Source organism: Saccopteryx leptura, chromosome 1 (assembly GCF_036850995.1).
Source record: "Saccopteryx leptura isolate mSacLep1 chromosome 1, mSacLep1_pri_phased_curated, whole genome shotgun sequence".
Taxonomy (NCBI): domain Eukaryota; kingdom Metazoa; phylum Chordata; class Mammalia; order Chiroptera; family Emballonuridae; genus Saccopteryx; species Saccopteryx leptura.
In genome coordinates this window covers 258137495-258152082 of record NC_089503.1, presented here as the reverse complement: position 1 = coordinate 258152082, position 14588 = coordinate 258137495, and the positions used below count along the sequence as shown (strand labels likewise).

The 14588-nt window shown below is 51.1% G+C and overlaps 1 protein-coding gene across 8 annotated transcripts; it reads right to left on the bottom strand.

The window, feature by feature from the left end:
* Positions 1–446: 446 nt before the first annotated feature.
* Positions 447–13317, bottom strand: HSH2D (hematopoietic SH2 domain containing). 8 transcript variants are annotated; one of them, XM_066348653.1, is made up of 8 exons: positions 11975–12039; positions 11404–11543; positions 11073–11195; positions 8359–8508; positions 5788–5877; positions 4650–4815; positions 3683–3817; positions 447–1551 (listed from the first exon to the last, which is right to left on the bottom strand). In XM_066348653.1, exons 4-8 carry the CDS (start codon positions 8481–8483, stop codon positions 985–987), a joined length of 1083 nt encoding a protein of 360 aa, XP_066204750.1. In that variant the 5' UTR covers positions 8484–8508; positions 11073–11195; positions 11404–11543; positions 11975–12039; the 3' UTR covers positions 447–984. The 8 variants fall into 8 exon arrangements, with proteins under 8 accessions (XP_066204750.1, XP_066204734.1, XP_066204777.1 ...); XM_066348637.1 differs by having other exon boundaries at positions 11404–11546; positions 11975–12027; XM_066348680.1 differs by having other exon boundaries at positions 5826–5877; positions 11404–11546; positions 11975–12027.
* Positions 13318–14588: the final 1271 nt, after the last annotated feature.

Here is a 14588-nt window from a genome sequence, read left to right as displayed (position 1 = left end):
TTTTTGTTTTTTTTTTTTTGTTGTTGTTGTTTTTGTATTTTTCTGAAGCTGGAAATGGGGAGAGACAGTCAGACAGACTCCCGCATGTGCCCGACTGGGATCCACCCGGCACACCCACCGGGGCAACGCTCTGCCCACCAGGGGGCGATGCTCTGCCCCTCCGGGGCGTCGCTCTGCTGCAACCAGAGCCACTCTAGCGCCTGGGGCAGAGGCCAAGGAGCCATCCCCAGCACCCGGGCCATCTTTGCTCCAATGGAGCCTCGGCTGCGGGAGGGGAAGAGAGAGACAGAGAGGATGGAGGGGGGGGGGGGTGGAGAAGCAAATGGGAGCTTCTCCTATGTGCCCTGGCTGGGAATCGAACCCGGGTTCCCCGCACGCCAGGCTGACGCTCTACCGCTGAGCCAACCGGCCAGGGCCCTGCCTCTCCCTTTTTAAAGCAAAGGACACATTTGCTTCTCCTAAAGCTGACATTGGTGTCCAGAGTGCTTACTGTGCACCAAGCTCTCACAAGTCTCATCTGATCCATGTGAGGACCCAGGAAGAAGGTGTGTCCATGACTGACAGCTGAGCCTGGATGCTGGGGATGTGGGGAAAAGGACTCCAAATGACGTGACTTCCAATCATGGCACCGACACCCAGTGGCTTGGTGACTTTGACCATGCTTCTCCTCTTCTCTGAACGTCAATATCTGAAAGGTGCATAAGGTGCCTACCTAATAGGCCTGCTTAGAGGCATACAAGAAATAATGAACACAGAGGGTCTGATATAAGGTTGATACACAGTAGGTGCCGCAACCCCTTTTGTAAGTAACTATTATTATTATTCAAATACCCAGGTCACGCCATTGGCAATTGCAGGACCTGCCCTAAGCAATGTGTTTATTCTGTTTCTCAGGTTCCAGAGGGCTGGTGGGGAGAAAGCAAGGGGTCCAGGTGTAAGCAGCCCCTGGCAGCAGAGGTCCCAGAGCCAGGGCCAACCTCTTCCCTAGCAGTAGCCAGGGGCAAAGGGTGGTGGTGGGCGGTACTCCTCAGGCAGACAGTCCTCCTGGGGCTCTACCAGGACCTTCGGCTCCTGTTTGGACACCTGTGAGGACAGGGCCCTCCCTACCGCGTGGTGCCATCCCCTGGTCCTTGATTTCACCTCGCTCCAGCTGGCTGACCTCGAGGCCTCCTTGGAGGAGTTATCTCTGTCTCTCGGACCCTGAGGCTGTGAGGAGCTTGCAAGTGATGTGGACACAAAGGGGTCTGTGTAGCTGTTATCGTCCCAGACCATACTGTGCGCCCTGGCCCTTGAGCTGTGAGTCACCCCTGATAGCTCAGAATCCTGGAGTGATGACAAGCTCCTGGCTGCCAGGTGGGATTTCAACTTCTGCTGGACCTGCTTGCCTGTCTGGGGGAGTATCTTGAGGTTCCTCCAGAGTTTCTGGCAGGCCTCCTCAAGAGGGGCTCTCTGAGGGTGAAGGGAAGCAGCTTCCTCCGAGGGCACTCTGTCCATTTGTTTGGATGGCTTCCTTCCCTTTAGCCGATGGGATAGGACCGGCGTTGCTGAGGCCTGAAACAGAGAGTAGGTGAGACTGTGGCCGAAACTCTCAATCTTCCCCAGAAATTGGGATCTGGGTTCCACCAGATGCACTGGGGCAGAGAAACATCCTTGGGTGGACCCCCAACCTAATCTCATGCCCCATCCTTCCCATTTCGGTAAATGACCTCACTAGCTCCCTCAGGAGTCAGCAAACCTTTTCTGCAAAAGGCCAGGGAGCAAGACTTCCCACTTTGCAGGCTGTATAGTCTGTCTCATTACTCAGCTCTGCTGTTGTTGAGACAGTGGGTCTGGGTTCCAATAAAACTTTATGGACACAAAAATCTGAATTTCATCTGATATTCATGAGCTTTGAAATATATGTGTGTGTGTGTGTGTGTGTGTGTGTGTGTGTGTATATATATATATATATATGTATTATTAAGTGAGAGGCAGGGAGACAGAGACAGACTCCCACATGCACCCCAACCAGGATCCACCTAGCATGTCCCTTACCAGGTGATGCTCTGCCCATCCGGGCCACTGCTCCGTTGTTTGGCAACTGAACTATTTTAGCATCTGAGGCAAAGCCATGGAGCCATCCTCAGCACCCAAGGCCAACTTTGCTTGACCATTCAGGCCATGGCTATGGGAGGGGAAGAGAGAGAGAGAGAGAAAGAGAAAGATAGAAAGATAGAGGTGGGGAAGGGTAGAGAAGCAGATGGACACTTCTCTTGTGTGCCCTGAATGGGAATTGAACCTGGGACATCCACACACTGGGCTGATGCTCTACCACTGAACCAGCCAGCCAGGGTGCAAGCCACGAAATCTCATTTTTCTTAATCATTCAAAAATATAAACATGCCCTGGCCAGGTAGCTAAATTGGTTAGAGCATCATCCCCATACGCCAGGTTGAAGGTTCAATCCCTGATCAGGGCACATACAAGAATCAACCAACAAATGCATGAATAAGAGGAACAAATCGATGCTTCTCTCTCTCTCCCATCCTCTCTCTAAAATGCAAAATAAACGCCATGCTTAGCTATAGGTCATACGGAAACAGGCTCTGAAATGGAGGTGGCCCTCAGGCCATAGTTTGCTGACCACTCATCTACCATTGTTTACTTTATTTTTTAATTTTTTTTATTTTCTGAAGCTGGAAACGGGGAGAGACAGTCAGACAGACTCCCGCATGCGCCCGACCGGGATCCACCCGGCACGCCCACCAGGGGCGATGCTCTGCCCCTCCGGGGGCGTCGCTCTGCCACGACCAGAGCCACTCTAGCGCCTGGGGCAGAGGCCAAGGAGCCATCCCCAGCGCCCGGGCCATCTTTGCTCCAATGGAGCCCCAGCTGCGGGAGGGGAAGAGAGAGACAGAGAGGAAGGAGGGGGGGGGGGTGGAGAAGCAAATGGGCACTTCTCCTGTGTGCCCTGGCCGGGAATCGAACCCGGGTCCCCCGCACGCCAGGCCGACGCTCTACCGCTGAGCCAACCGGCCAGGGCCTCATCTACCATTGTTGAGGTCAAGAATGTTCACAAGTAGCAGATGCTGTTGATGGCCCACCCAGATCCTCTTTGTCCCCAGCACCAGGGGCCCTTCTGCCTGGGGGTCTTCTCTGGCCACCAGTGCCCACTGTGTCCACATGGCAGACCAGAAGTGCCAGACAATCAAAATCTCCTAGGAACAGTGCTCGGCCAATGGCTGATGGAATTTGGATAAATACCCCAGCTCCCTCATCCCTAAGTGGTGATAACTCAGGGGGGAGGCAGACAGGAAACATGAAAACCCAACAATAAACAAGATTTTTCAAATTTCAAGAGTGCTCTGTTACAAATAAACAGGATGATGTGATGGGGAAAGCAGGGTGGGGGAGGTACTTTAGGTCTGGAGATGGGAAGGAGACACTTGAACTGATGGAAGAAGCCAGACATGGGAAATCTGGGGCATAGCATACAGCACAGCACATGCAAAGGCCCTGCAGTTAGCTTGATGTGGTGTAGAGGGGCTGAAGCTGGGCTAGTGATGGGCAGGAGGAACTGAGGTCACAGTCTGGATTTTAATCTTGGTCTGATCTTCATTCTAGGAAGTTGCCACTGGCAGCTCTTGGCCATCCTGCTCCTGACCCTCCCCCAGGTTGGAGGTGCCGGCTTTCTGCCACATACCTCCTTGGGTGCAGCCACCGGGTGGAAGGAAGCGTGCTGATGTTCCCTGGGGCCAGGGCCGAGGCTGCCAGCATCCGCAGCCAATGTGTTGTAGTAAAGGAAGAGGTCCTCATAATCCACGTTTGCTGGATCCTCCTGCAGGACAGAGGGGGCCTGCAGCTGAGCCCCAAGGAGGCGAATAGGGATTGGGCTGGGGTCCCTGGACACTGGTAGTTGGGACTCATGAGCTGCTCCACCCACAAACCTTGAAATGAAGCTGCCCCTCTGACAGCAGCTTCTGAGGGTCTAGGCCCCGCCCGCAGCAATCTGCGTGGGTCTAGGACACACCAGTAGCCCTTACAAGGAGGTCTCCCCTCTGCAGCCCCACCCTTTGAGGCTTATCAGAAAATAAGCTATTCTTTTTTTTTTTTCTTCTGAAGCTGGAAACGGGGAGAGACAGGCAGACAGACTCCCGCATGCGCCCGACCGGGATCCACCCGGCACGCCCACCAGGGGCGACGCTCTGCCGTGACCAGAGCCACTCTAGCGCCTGGGGCAGAGGCCAAGGAGCCATCCCCAGCGCCCGGGCCATCTTTGCTCCAATGGAGCCTCGGCTGCGGGAGGGGAAGAGAGAGACAGAGAGGAAAGAGGGGGTGGGGGTGGAGAAGCAAATGGGCGCTTCTCCCATGTGCCCCAGCCGGGAATCGAACCCTGGTCCCCCGCACGCCAGGCCGACGCCCTACCGCTGAGCCAACCAGCCAGGGCTAATAAGCTATTCTTATAGATCAGTAAGGTTATATCTGGTACATGAAACCTTTTGAAAAATCAGCCTGGGGGAAACTAGAACCAGCAGGAATGGGGCTGTGGCAGGACAGGGACCATGAAAAGACAAAATCACGAGACTGAAGGCAACTGGTGAGATTAAAATGAGTCTGGAGGGCTTGGCCCCTGGGAGAAGAGCTACAGCTCACCTGGGTGAAACCCTCACCTGCTGGCAGGGCTGCTTCAGCAGCTCCCCATGTGGCCGCATCGGCTGCTGCTGGTGGAAGGCAACCAGGGCATCCAGAGAGGCGTGGGTGCTCTCCTCCCCAGGGATGACAAAGCTCCCATCATCCAAGAGCTTCACCATAAAGTGGCGGCAGCAGTTTTGGGCCCTGCAGAGACACTGCCAGGGCTGGGACACCCCACTTCCCTCATCCCGTCCTCCCCCCCCTCCCCCCCGTCCTTGAAGTGGCAGCGTCACGGCTGCAACCCAACTGCCCAGGTTCCTATGTAAGCTTCTCCACTCATCAGCTATGTGACACTGCGTAGGTGACTAACAGCACTGTGCCTCAGTTTCCCCACCTATAACGGGGCTATGAAGACTGACATCAGTTCTTGTGAAGATGAAATAAATGACTGCAGGAGAAACGATAGTGACAATTTGAGTCAGGCTGTGTGCCTAGCACACTGTGCCAGTAACGAATAGGTGCACTTATTCATGGACTACTATGTGCCAACTATATGTTTCAATCCTCACATCAAAACAATTTTAACATATTCCTATGTTAGAGATGAGGACTTTGAGGGAGGCACAGAAAAGCTGAGTAACCTATCCAAGGTCACACAGCATGTAAATAGGAGAATCAAGCCTTGGAGTGTGTGGCTCAAGTCCTAAGGATTTTCCACTATGTATAATTCTGTAATGGAGCCATTGGATTATTTTATTTTATTATTCCTTTGGCTTGGAATCCTTTTGAAAAGTAGTTTGTGCTCCTCTAACTGGGAAGCCAGATCAGGCTCTGAGGCCTCCAGTAGCTGGACTGCCCTGATTTCCCAACACATCCTCCTTAGTGGAGTCAGAGTGTTGCCAAGTACATGGTGGAAGGGACACGGGTGGTTAGGGAAAGGGCAGTAGCCACTCTCAGGCCCCAGCAGCCCCTGTTCTAAGACATATCATCTTTCTTACTACTGGACCCAAGTCTGCTGGTTACAGCCAGACCTGCAGCTGCTCATTTTTCAGCCAAATCTGTCCAGAACTTCATACTGGTTGCTCTCTGAAACCTGTGGTATGAAGCACCCCCTTTCCCCTCCAAGGAAGCCTGAAGCCCTCCTGCCCCTGCCCTGTCCCCTAGCCCAGGCCTTACTTGTAGGAGAGTGTGTAGCCCACGTGACTGTGACTGACCCTGATGAGAAAGGATCCCACTGGCTGTGACTCCAGCAAGTTCTCCGCATCCCTGGAAGGGTACACACAGGAGGGAGATGGCTAAGGCCCAGCTTCCCAGCACACTGCCCAGACCCTTCGTGGATTAGTCATACCAGGACTGAACAGATAACCTCAAACAAGGTTTTTCTTGGTTGTTTCAGACCTTGAGATATTCAGGGATATGATGTTCCCCCAGAGGTGGTGGAAGAGCTCGGATGACCTTGACCCCAGAGAGACCTCCCACCTCCCACAGCCCCTGCTTGCCTTCCCAATGCTTGAAATTCCCCCAGAAAGGCACCTTTGGGTGGATCCAGGTATGACAGGTAATAAAGCAGTAACCGTTCCCAGATGCATTTGAGATCAAAACCCAACTCTGCTGTTCATTCACTGTGTGACCCCTGGCAAGGGTCAGATGCTTTCTGACCTCAGCTTCTTCAAGGGGACAGAAAATGCTCCCTCCCAGCACCAATGTGAGGACAGACGAAATGCGTGCAAAGTGAGAACCCTTACCTGGTATGTGCTTTCAAAATATTCACTATTAGTATAGCTGTCCCTTGAAGAGTACTGGTTTGAACTGCCAGCTCTAAGTGGATTTTAAAAAATAAATACACAGCCTGACCTGTGGTGGCGCAGTGGATAAAGTGTCAACCTGGAAACGCTGAGGTTGCCGGTTCAAAACCCTGGGCTTGCCTGGTCAAGGCACATATGGGAGTTGATGCTTTCTGCTCCTCCCCCCTTCTCTCTCTCTCTCTCTCTCTCTCTCTCTCTCTCTCTCTCTCCCCTCTCTATAATGAATAAATAAAATCTTTATAAAAAAAATTAAAAAAAATAAATAAATACACAAATTAGCTCTCTATTTGATCCAAGGTAGGAATCTGTGGATGTGGAAGGCCAACTATATACATGGAACTGCACCACTTTATAGAGGGGACCTGAGCACCTGCAGATCCACTGGGGTCCTGAACCAGTCCTCACTCAGACCACAGAATGACTGTAGTTAAGTTTTTTATTTTTTTAATTTTATTTATTTATTTTAGAGAGAAGAGAGAGAGGGAGAGAGAGAGACAGAGAGAGAGAGAGAGAGAGAGAGAGGAGAGAGAGACAGGGGGGAGGAGCTGGAAGCATCAACTCCCATATGTGCCTTGACCAGGCAAGCCCAAGGTTTCGAACCGGCGACCTCAGCATTTCCAGGTCGATGCTTTATCTACTGCGCCACCACAGGTCAGGCCTGTAGTTAAGTTTTTGAGAAGTCAAAAGTTATATAAAAATTTAGACTTGGTGCCCCTAAACTCTGTACTGTTCAAGGGAGGGCCAACTGTATTACTACCAATTACTATCATTATTTCTACTATTTTATGGGGTTTGCCGAGAGTAATCTAGTAGCTGTGGGGAGCTACTAGCTTCTGTGAGGAGCCTTCGGGCCTGTGTTGTTGTTCAGTACCGAGGCCACTGACCACCTGTGGCTACTGAGCACTTACGATGCGGCTGGTCTGAATCAAGACATGCTTCTAGTATACAACACACACCAGATTTTAAAGACTCAGAATACAGCATAGGGAATAGAGTCAACAATATTGTAATAACTGTGTATGGTGTCATATACTAGACTTATTTGGGTAATCACTTCCTAAGTCATGTAAATGTCTAATCACTATGTTGTGCACCTGAAACTAATATAACAATTGTATATACATAATTGAAAAAATGTTTAATTATAAACAAATAAAAATATACTTAGTACAAATAGAGGAATATACATACTGTGTCATGAATGATTTTTTAGTAGTAATTACTTGTTGAAATGATAGTATCGTGGATATACTGGGTTAAATAAATGATGTGATTAAAATGAATTCTACCTGTTTCTTTTTGCTTCTTTTAATATAGCTACTAAACAATTTAAAATTGCAATGTATGGCTCATGTTATATTTTACTGGTACACCCCAGAACTCAGAAACCATGTCCAATCCTGCCTCTTTGTGGCTTTTGCAATGTTCTCTCAATTTCCTGAATGCCCAGGGTGGCAATAAGTGTCCTTTTTTCCATTTTTTTTTTTGAGCCAGACCCTGGAGTGACTAGGTGAGTGTGTTCATCTCCTCAGAGCTCAGTCTGATGTAGAAAGGGCATGTTAGCTATACACCTGAGGGACTGAGAGCAGCTGTTTGGAGCTCCGTGTTAAGAGGATTTTGAGACTGCATCCGGCCATCATTGGTTGGTGATACCTGGCCTGGTGAGGGGCAGAGGTGGGGGCTCTGCCAGGTCCCTGGCAGTTCTGGTCTGGTGGCCACTTGGATAGAGAAAGCTAAGGTCCAGAGAGGGAAAATAACTTGCCCAAGTGCACAAAGCAAGTCCACAGAGGAGACAAGATTCAAGCCCAAAACTCCAAAGCTCTTCTCATCCTGTTAACACACTTAGGAGAGAAGAGCCCAGAATTTGACAGTCAAAGCCTGCTCAGGGTGGGGGCAGACAAAGAGGGTGAAGGCATGGGGGAAGGCATGGGTGTGTCCTTACAGTCTGGATATGGCACCATGGAACCACAAAGGGACTCCTCCTTGGACCAGCTGGTCCACCTGCGTCTGCACAAACCAGTCCAGTCGTGGGGGCAGCGGTGGGGGCAGCTTTCTAGCCTCTGTCATGACCTCCTGAGGGGCAAGGCATTACCTGGGGGCAGGAAGGTAGAGACAGAGTCAAGCCTGGTCCACCTCCTATCTTTCTCCTGTTCTTGCAGCTCATGGCGCCTTCTCTTTGGAGAAGTCCTCCAGGCTGAACAGAGCAACAAGCTTGAAACTGGCTTGTGTTTCATGAACACCTACTATGTGCTGGCACTTTAGGTACATTCACTTATTGACTCCTCCCAAAAATCCTCCAAGGATAATAAGAATAATATAATAAAAGAAAATACTAAGAATACAAGGAAAAAGAAAAAAATCTGAGGATCTGAGGATTTCCCCCCCCTTTTATTCTTATTTCATTACTGCAAGTGTTGGAAAGTTCTCTTTATAGATACATGTATTTAAGTTTAAGAACTGAATTTATTTAAATACTAAGTAACTACCAATGTCTCTGGAGGCATGTGGAGATGGCAAAAGGATAAATGAATGAATAAAATAGTAGACAGTCAGTGGATGCCATAAAGGGTTGCCACAATTGCATTAAACACCACAGAGATGTGGCCCAAACAGTTGCTTCCTGCCACCAATGTCGCCAGGCATGGTGGCCACAGATGGCACTCCTATAACAGGTCAGGTGCATGGTTAATTCACACTCTTTTTTTTTTAGCATGCGCGTATACACGTATGAGAGGGGGGTGGGGAGGAGAGAGATGAGAAGCATCAACTCGTACTTGCGATACCTTAGTTGCTCACTGATTGCTTTCTCATATGTGCCTTGATTGAGGGGCTCCAGCTGAGCCAGTGACCCCTTGCTCAAGCAGTGACCTTGGGCTCAACCCAGTGCCCTTGGGCTTCAAGCCAGTGACCTTGGGATCATGTCTATGATCCCACTTTCAAGCCAGCAACCCTGTGCTCAAGCTGGCGAGCCTGTACTCAAGCCAATGACCTCGTAGTTTTGAACCTGGGTCTACGTTCTCTCCACTGGGGCCACCACTGGTCAGGCAATTCACACTCATTCTCAAAAATTTTAAGCTCAGGTGCCACTGGACTTCGTGAGCTAATGACACAGAACTAGAAAACAGGAAAAAAACAGTGCCAATTTGCAAAACAGTATGAAGTCAGTGTAAAGCCAAAAAGAGGGTTGACACCACATACTCATCCTAATTCTGTCCCCAAACTGCTCCCCTCCCCCCACCGGCCAGATCAAATTTTTCAATACTGCAGAAGGTCACTGTTATCAGGTCATTTCCACAGAGACGACCCTGTTGATCAACACAGTCAATATTTACTTTCTCCTTCCAGAAGACAGATAGCAAGCACACCCTCCAGGCAGCAGCCCAAAGGAATTCTGGGGCAAGTGAAAATAAATTTACTAAGAAATGTTTAAAAGGCAGGTGACAAAGTGGTTAAGAGCCTGGAATCAGATCCTGGGTTCAAACCCCATTTCTCCCATTAGCTGTTGAATGATTTTGGGCAAATCAATTTAATCTCTCTCTCTTTTTTTTTTTTTAGTGAAAGAGAGAGACAGACAGTCAGACAGGGACATACCGGAAGGGAGAGAGATGAGAAGCATCAACTCATAGTTGCGGCACCTTAGTTGTTCATTGACTGCTTTCTCATAGGTGCCTTGACCAGGGGCTCCAGCTGAGGCAATGACCCCTTGCTCAAGCCAGCGACCTTGAGCTTCAAGCCAGCAACCATGGAGTCATGTCTATGATTCCCACGCTCAAGCCAGCAACCCCGCGCTCAAACCGGTGACCTCGGGGTTTCGAACCTGGGTCCTCAGCATCCCAGGGCAACACTATAGCCACTATGCCACTGTCCGGTTAAGTTCAACTTAACCTCTGTGCCTAAATTTTCAAGTGCAATTTGGAGGTAATGATAATATTTACCTGGTGTAGTGGAATTCCTGACAGAGTGTGTGTGTATGCTTTCCTTTTCTGTACTGCTGAGTGTCTGACTTAAACTTTGATTGCTGAGGCACCCGTTTCAACAATAGCAATCTCTAAAAATGTTGCAGGCCACACGGCTAAAGAGCCAAGCTGCCTTCCCCCACAGAGGAGCCTTTGTTTTAGAACTCCTGGTTGATTTCAATGACTGGGCCATTTGGGATACTTGCCTGTGTGCACGCTTGCTCTCTCCCTTCGACTTCACTGGGAGGTCCCAGGTATGCTATATATATGTTCCCTGTCCTTAAGTAATAAATATACCTTAATTTTCTTTTTTTTTTTGTATTTTTCTGAAGCTGGAAATGGGGAGAGACAGTCAGACAGACTCCCACATGTGCCCGACCGGGATCCACCCGGCACGCCCACCAGAGGCGACGCTCTGCCCACCAGGGCGATGCTCTGCCCCTCCAGGGCGTCGCTCTGCCGCGACCAGAGCCACTCTAGCGCCTGGGGCAGAGGCCAAGGAGCCATCTCCAGCGCCCGGGCCATTTTTGCTCCAATGGAGCCTCGGCTGCGGGAGGGGAAGAGAGAGACAGAGAGGAAGGAAGGGAGGGGTGGAGAAGCAAATGGGCGCTTCTCCTATGTGCCCTGGCCGGGAATCGAACCCGGATCCCCCGCATGCCAGGCCGACGCTCTACCGCTGAGCCAACCGGCCAGGGCCTACCTTAATTTTCTTAAAGTGTCCTGATGATTATTGCTGAAGGGCATCTCAAAATCATCACAAGAATCACAAGGGATGGTTCAGTCACAACATCGCTATTGATTGGCAGAGACCAGCACAAAACACCTGTTATGTATAACAAATATTCACGAGTCCCTTTGTGACCCACTATGAGGTAATGTTTACAGACTTGTTCTTTCTAATACCTGGAAGAACTCCTACTTATACTTCAAGATACAGCAAAAATATCCCCTCCTCTATGCAGCTTTCCTCCTCTTCCCCCATACAAAAATCTGGACCCTTCTATGTCCCCCACCTTCCCCACAGTTCTTGCCTCCGGTCTGGGCAGGCTTTGTGGAGCTGCAGGGGTGTCTGTGGCTGGTTCTATCGCCCCATATTAGGGGTTCCAGGGTCTGGGCGCAGGGCCCCCAACATCGCCTGGAGCCGGGTGGGCACAGAGGAGGGTACCGGATGCTGCTGAGGAACAGATGGTTTGGCGATGAACAAAGCCATACTAAGTTTCATGTTTCTGACCCTGGCGTTGGGGCCTCCCCCATTTCCTCATCCCCAGTTCCAGCCCTAACAGTAACCTTGCTCTCCCCAAAACTGATCAAGTTCTGTTTCTTCTCCACACCTTTGCACATGCTGTTCTTTGCTAGGAATGCAATTTCCCCTGCTCTAGCTCTATTTTCCAGTGGTCACCTCCTGGTGCCTTTGGAAAATTCCTCATGCATCTCTGGTTCCCGCCAGCCCCATCCATCCCTCTGGCCCAGCCTGCACCATCTCTGGCTTCCTGAGGCCTGGGATGGGGCTGAGACTCTCAGGAGCCCCAGCCTCACTCAGCATGGGGCAGGCAGAGAGGTGGGCATGTGAATGACTGAGGAGTCCCCATCCGGGGAACATACCTGGCAGACCCTGGATGGCTGAGGCCCTCACTCTGGCTGTGCACGCGCCTGTGCCTGTAAGAGACTGGGTTTCGGTTCACAGTCTACACGTCAGCAGGGCGGGGTCACTGCCCCTGGGTGGTTCCTGTTTCCTTAAGCAAGTGAGCCCTGGGGCGGGACCAGGAGAAACCCAGTTGCCCTCTGCACTCCAACAAAGTGCCGAGCTATCTGTGGAGGGGCACCCTTGCTCTACCCAGACCTGGACAAGTCTTTCTTGAGCACCTTTTGTGTGCCAGATCCTCAGGGCAGAGAGGAGACCCCAAGACAGGCACAAGACCCATCCTCCCAGCATCTACAATCTACTGACCAATGAAGAAGAGTTAGAAATTATGACTGTTGCTCCAAAGCAAACAGCAGGTCAGGACGTGGGGACTGGAGTTGCAAGGACTCCCAGAGGGGGCCTAATCTGTAGGAAGGGGCACCTGGGGGCAGGAAGGAGTCAACTTGATTGGGAGGGTGTTGCAGAGAGAGTGCTCTAGGTAGAGGAAGCCGCACAAAGGGCCGGAGGCAGGTTGGAGCCTGGACAGGATGAGTTTCCCTGTGCACACAGGGCCACATTGTGATTTCTGTAAGAAAATATACCCGAACCATTTAACCCTATATTTTATGACTGCATTGACATCATTATTACATATTCATTATTATTGTATTTTTTTCTGATTTTGAAAAACTAAAACATTGTGGGGGCCCCTACACACACTGTGGGCCCTAATCATGGGAACCTATGTGTAATGAATCAGCCAGCACCAGATGTGTGCTGGCCACCTCCACTAGGGCAAAACCACTTCCTCATCCTCTTCCCTCAGAAATGGCCCCGGCCTTCTGGTGGAGCTGAGAGCCTCCCGCAGGCTTTATCACCCTGGCCCAGCTGGTTTAGTCTCATTGCAGGCTCAGGCTCAGGCTGGGTGCTCCTGCCACTCTCTGCTCTATGGAGGGGGGATTGTCTGGAGTCTGAGGGTCAACAACCTCAAACAGAAGACACAAGGAACCCATTTCTCACTCACCCACTGTGTGGCCTTGGGTGAACTGCTCAACCTCCCTGGGTCTCAGTTTCCTCATCTGTGAAGTCACATGACAACAACCCTTCTTAGATAGGAGAGACAACGTTCAGGCAGGTAGCAGGGGGCTCAGTTAAGAGTAATGATATCAGGACTCTTCACTGTGACAATCTGAGGCCTTTGTGTCTGGCTGGGGGAGATGCAGGCTTGGGTTCCAGACCTCCCAGGCTGGGCAACCTTGGGCAACTCACTCCATCTCTCTGGTCCTCCATGACTTCCATAGCCCAATGGGCTGGCTCTGAGCATCGATGAGGAGGAGTAGTGCTGTTGGGGAGGGAATCAGAAATGCTCAAGCAAATTTTGTCATTTAGAAAGCCTGGTCATGGGGGTAGCATTTGCATGGAGTTCGGTTTCTAGAAACATGGGCTTGTCAGTCCACCTCTGGTCCAGCCCCGAGGCCCCACCACAGAGGGCTCCACCCTGACTGCCCAGACCCGCTTGGCAGATGTGGTCTCTCATAAACTAACGTCCTCCCCAGAGAGTGCACCAACAGAATCACCCCACCCTGTGCCTCAGTGAGCAGTCCTGGAACCAGTGAATGGACAGGTGGTCCCCAGAAGAACTTCTGGAAGGGGGCCAGTTGGGAGATCTGGGGTTTGGACTCTGAAGCCCTTTCCGCTCTAACTCCAGGTTTGGACTTCTCACTGGAAGCCTCAGCTGGTGATTGGGGTTTCTTTTTTTTTATTTTTATTTTTTATTTATTTTTTTTATTTTTCTGAAGCTGGAAACGGGGAGAGACAGTTAGACAGACTCCCGCATGCGCCCGACCAGGATCCACCCGGCACGACGCTCTGCCCACCAGGGGGCGACGCTCTGCCCCTCTGGGGCGTCGCTCTGTTGCGACCAGAGCCACTCCAGCGCCTGGGGCAGAGGCCAAGGAGCCATCCCCAGCACCCGGGCCATCTTTGCTCCAATGGAGCCTTGGCTGCAGGAGGGGAAGAGAAAGACAGAGAGGAAGGAGAGGGGGGGAGTGGAGAAGCAGATGGGCGCTTCTCCTGTGTGCCCTGGCCGGGAATCGAACCCGGGTGATTGGGACTTCTAATGGCCCCATGTGGGGTGGATGGTCCTTGAGGTAAGTGACCACAATTTATTTCACTTTGGATATCAGGGGTGGGGAAATCAGGGTCGGGTAGCTCCCACACTGAGGGGAAGACAAGGGTTGGATGTTACAGTGATGAGGTGGGAAGAGAGAGGGGAATGGGGGCTCTCTGCAGAGGCTGTCTTGGATGGGCATGACTTGATGGTAAGTGGGCTTTGCAGATCCTGGAGGACTGCCAGACCAAGGGTGTGGCCAGTGCAAAGGCACCAGGGCAGGGCATGGGATAAAGGAGAGTAAGGCAGTACAGGGGCTGGGGTGAGGTGAGTAGGGGAGGAGGGCAGAGAAAGGAAGAGGTAGGCAGGGTCACAGCATGCTAGAACTTGTGACCCATGGTGGAATGAGTTATATCTATGAGCTGGGGGTGACACTATATAATTTTTATTTTTTTTTTAAAGAGAGAGAGGGACATACAAGAAGG

What these genes read in the sequence shown, in the direction of transcription:
- HSH2D (XM_066348673.1), bottom strand. Translation starts at nt 8,483, where the DNA reads ATGACAGAGGCTAGAAAGCTGCCCCCACCGCTGCCCCCACGACTGGAC. An exon ending in GGCTACACACTCTCCTACAA is followed by an intron (nt 4,816 to 5,787) that starts GTAAGGCCTGGG and finishes GTGTCTCTGCAG; the next exon opens with GGCCCAAAACTGCTGCCGCC. An exon ending in CGGTGGCTGCACCCAAGGAG is followed by an intron (nt 1,552 to 3,682) that starts GTATGTGGCAGA and finishes TCTCTGTTTCAG; the next exon opens with GCCTCAGCAACGCCGGTCCT.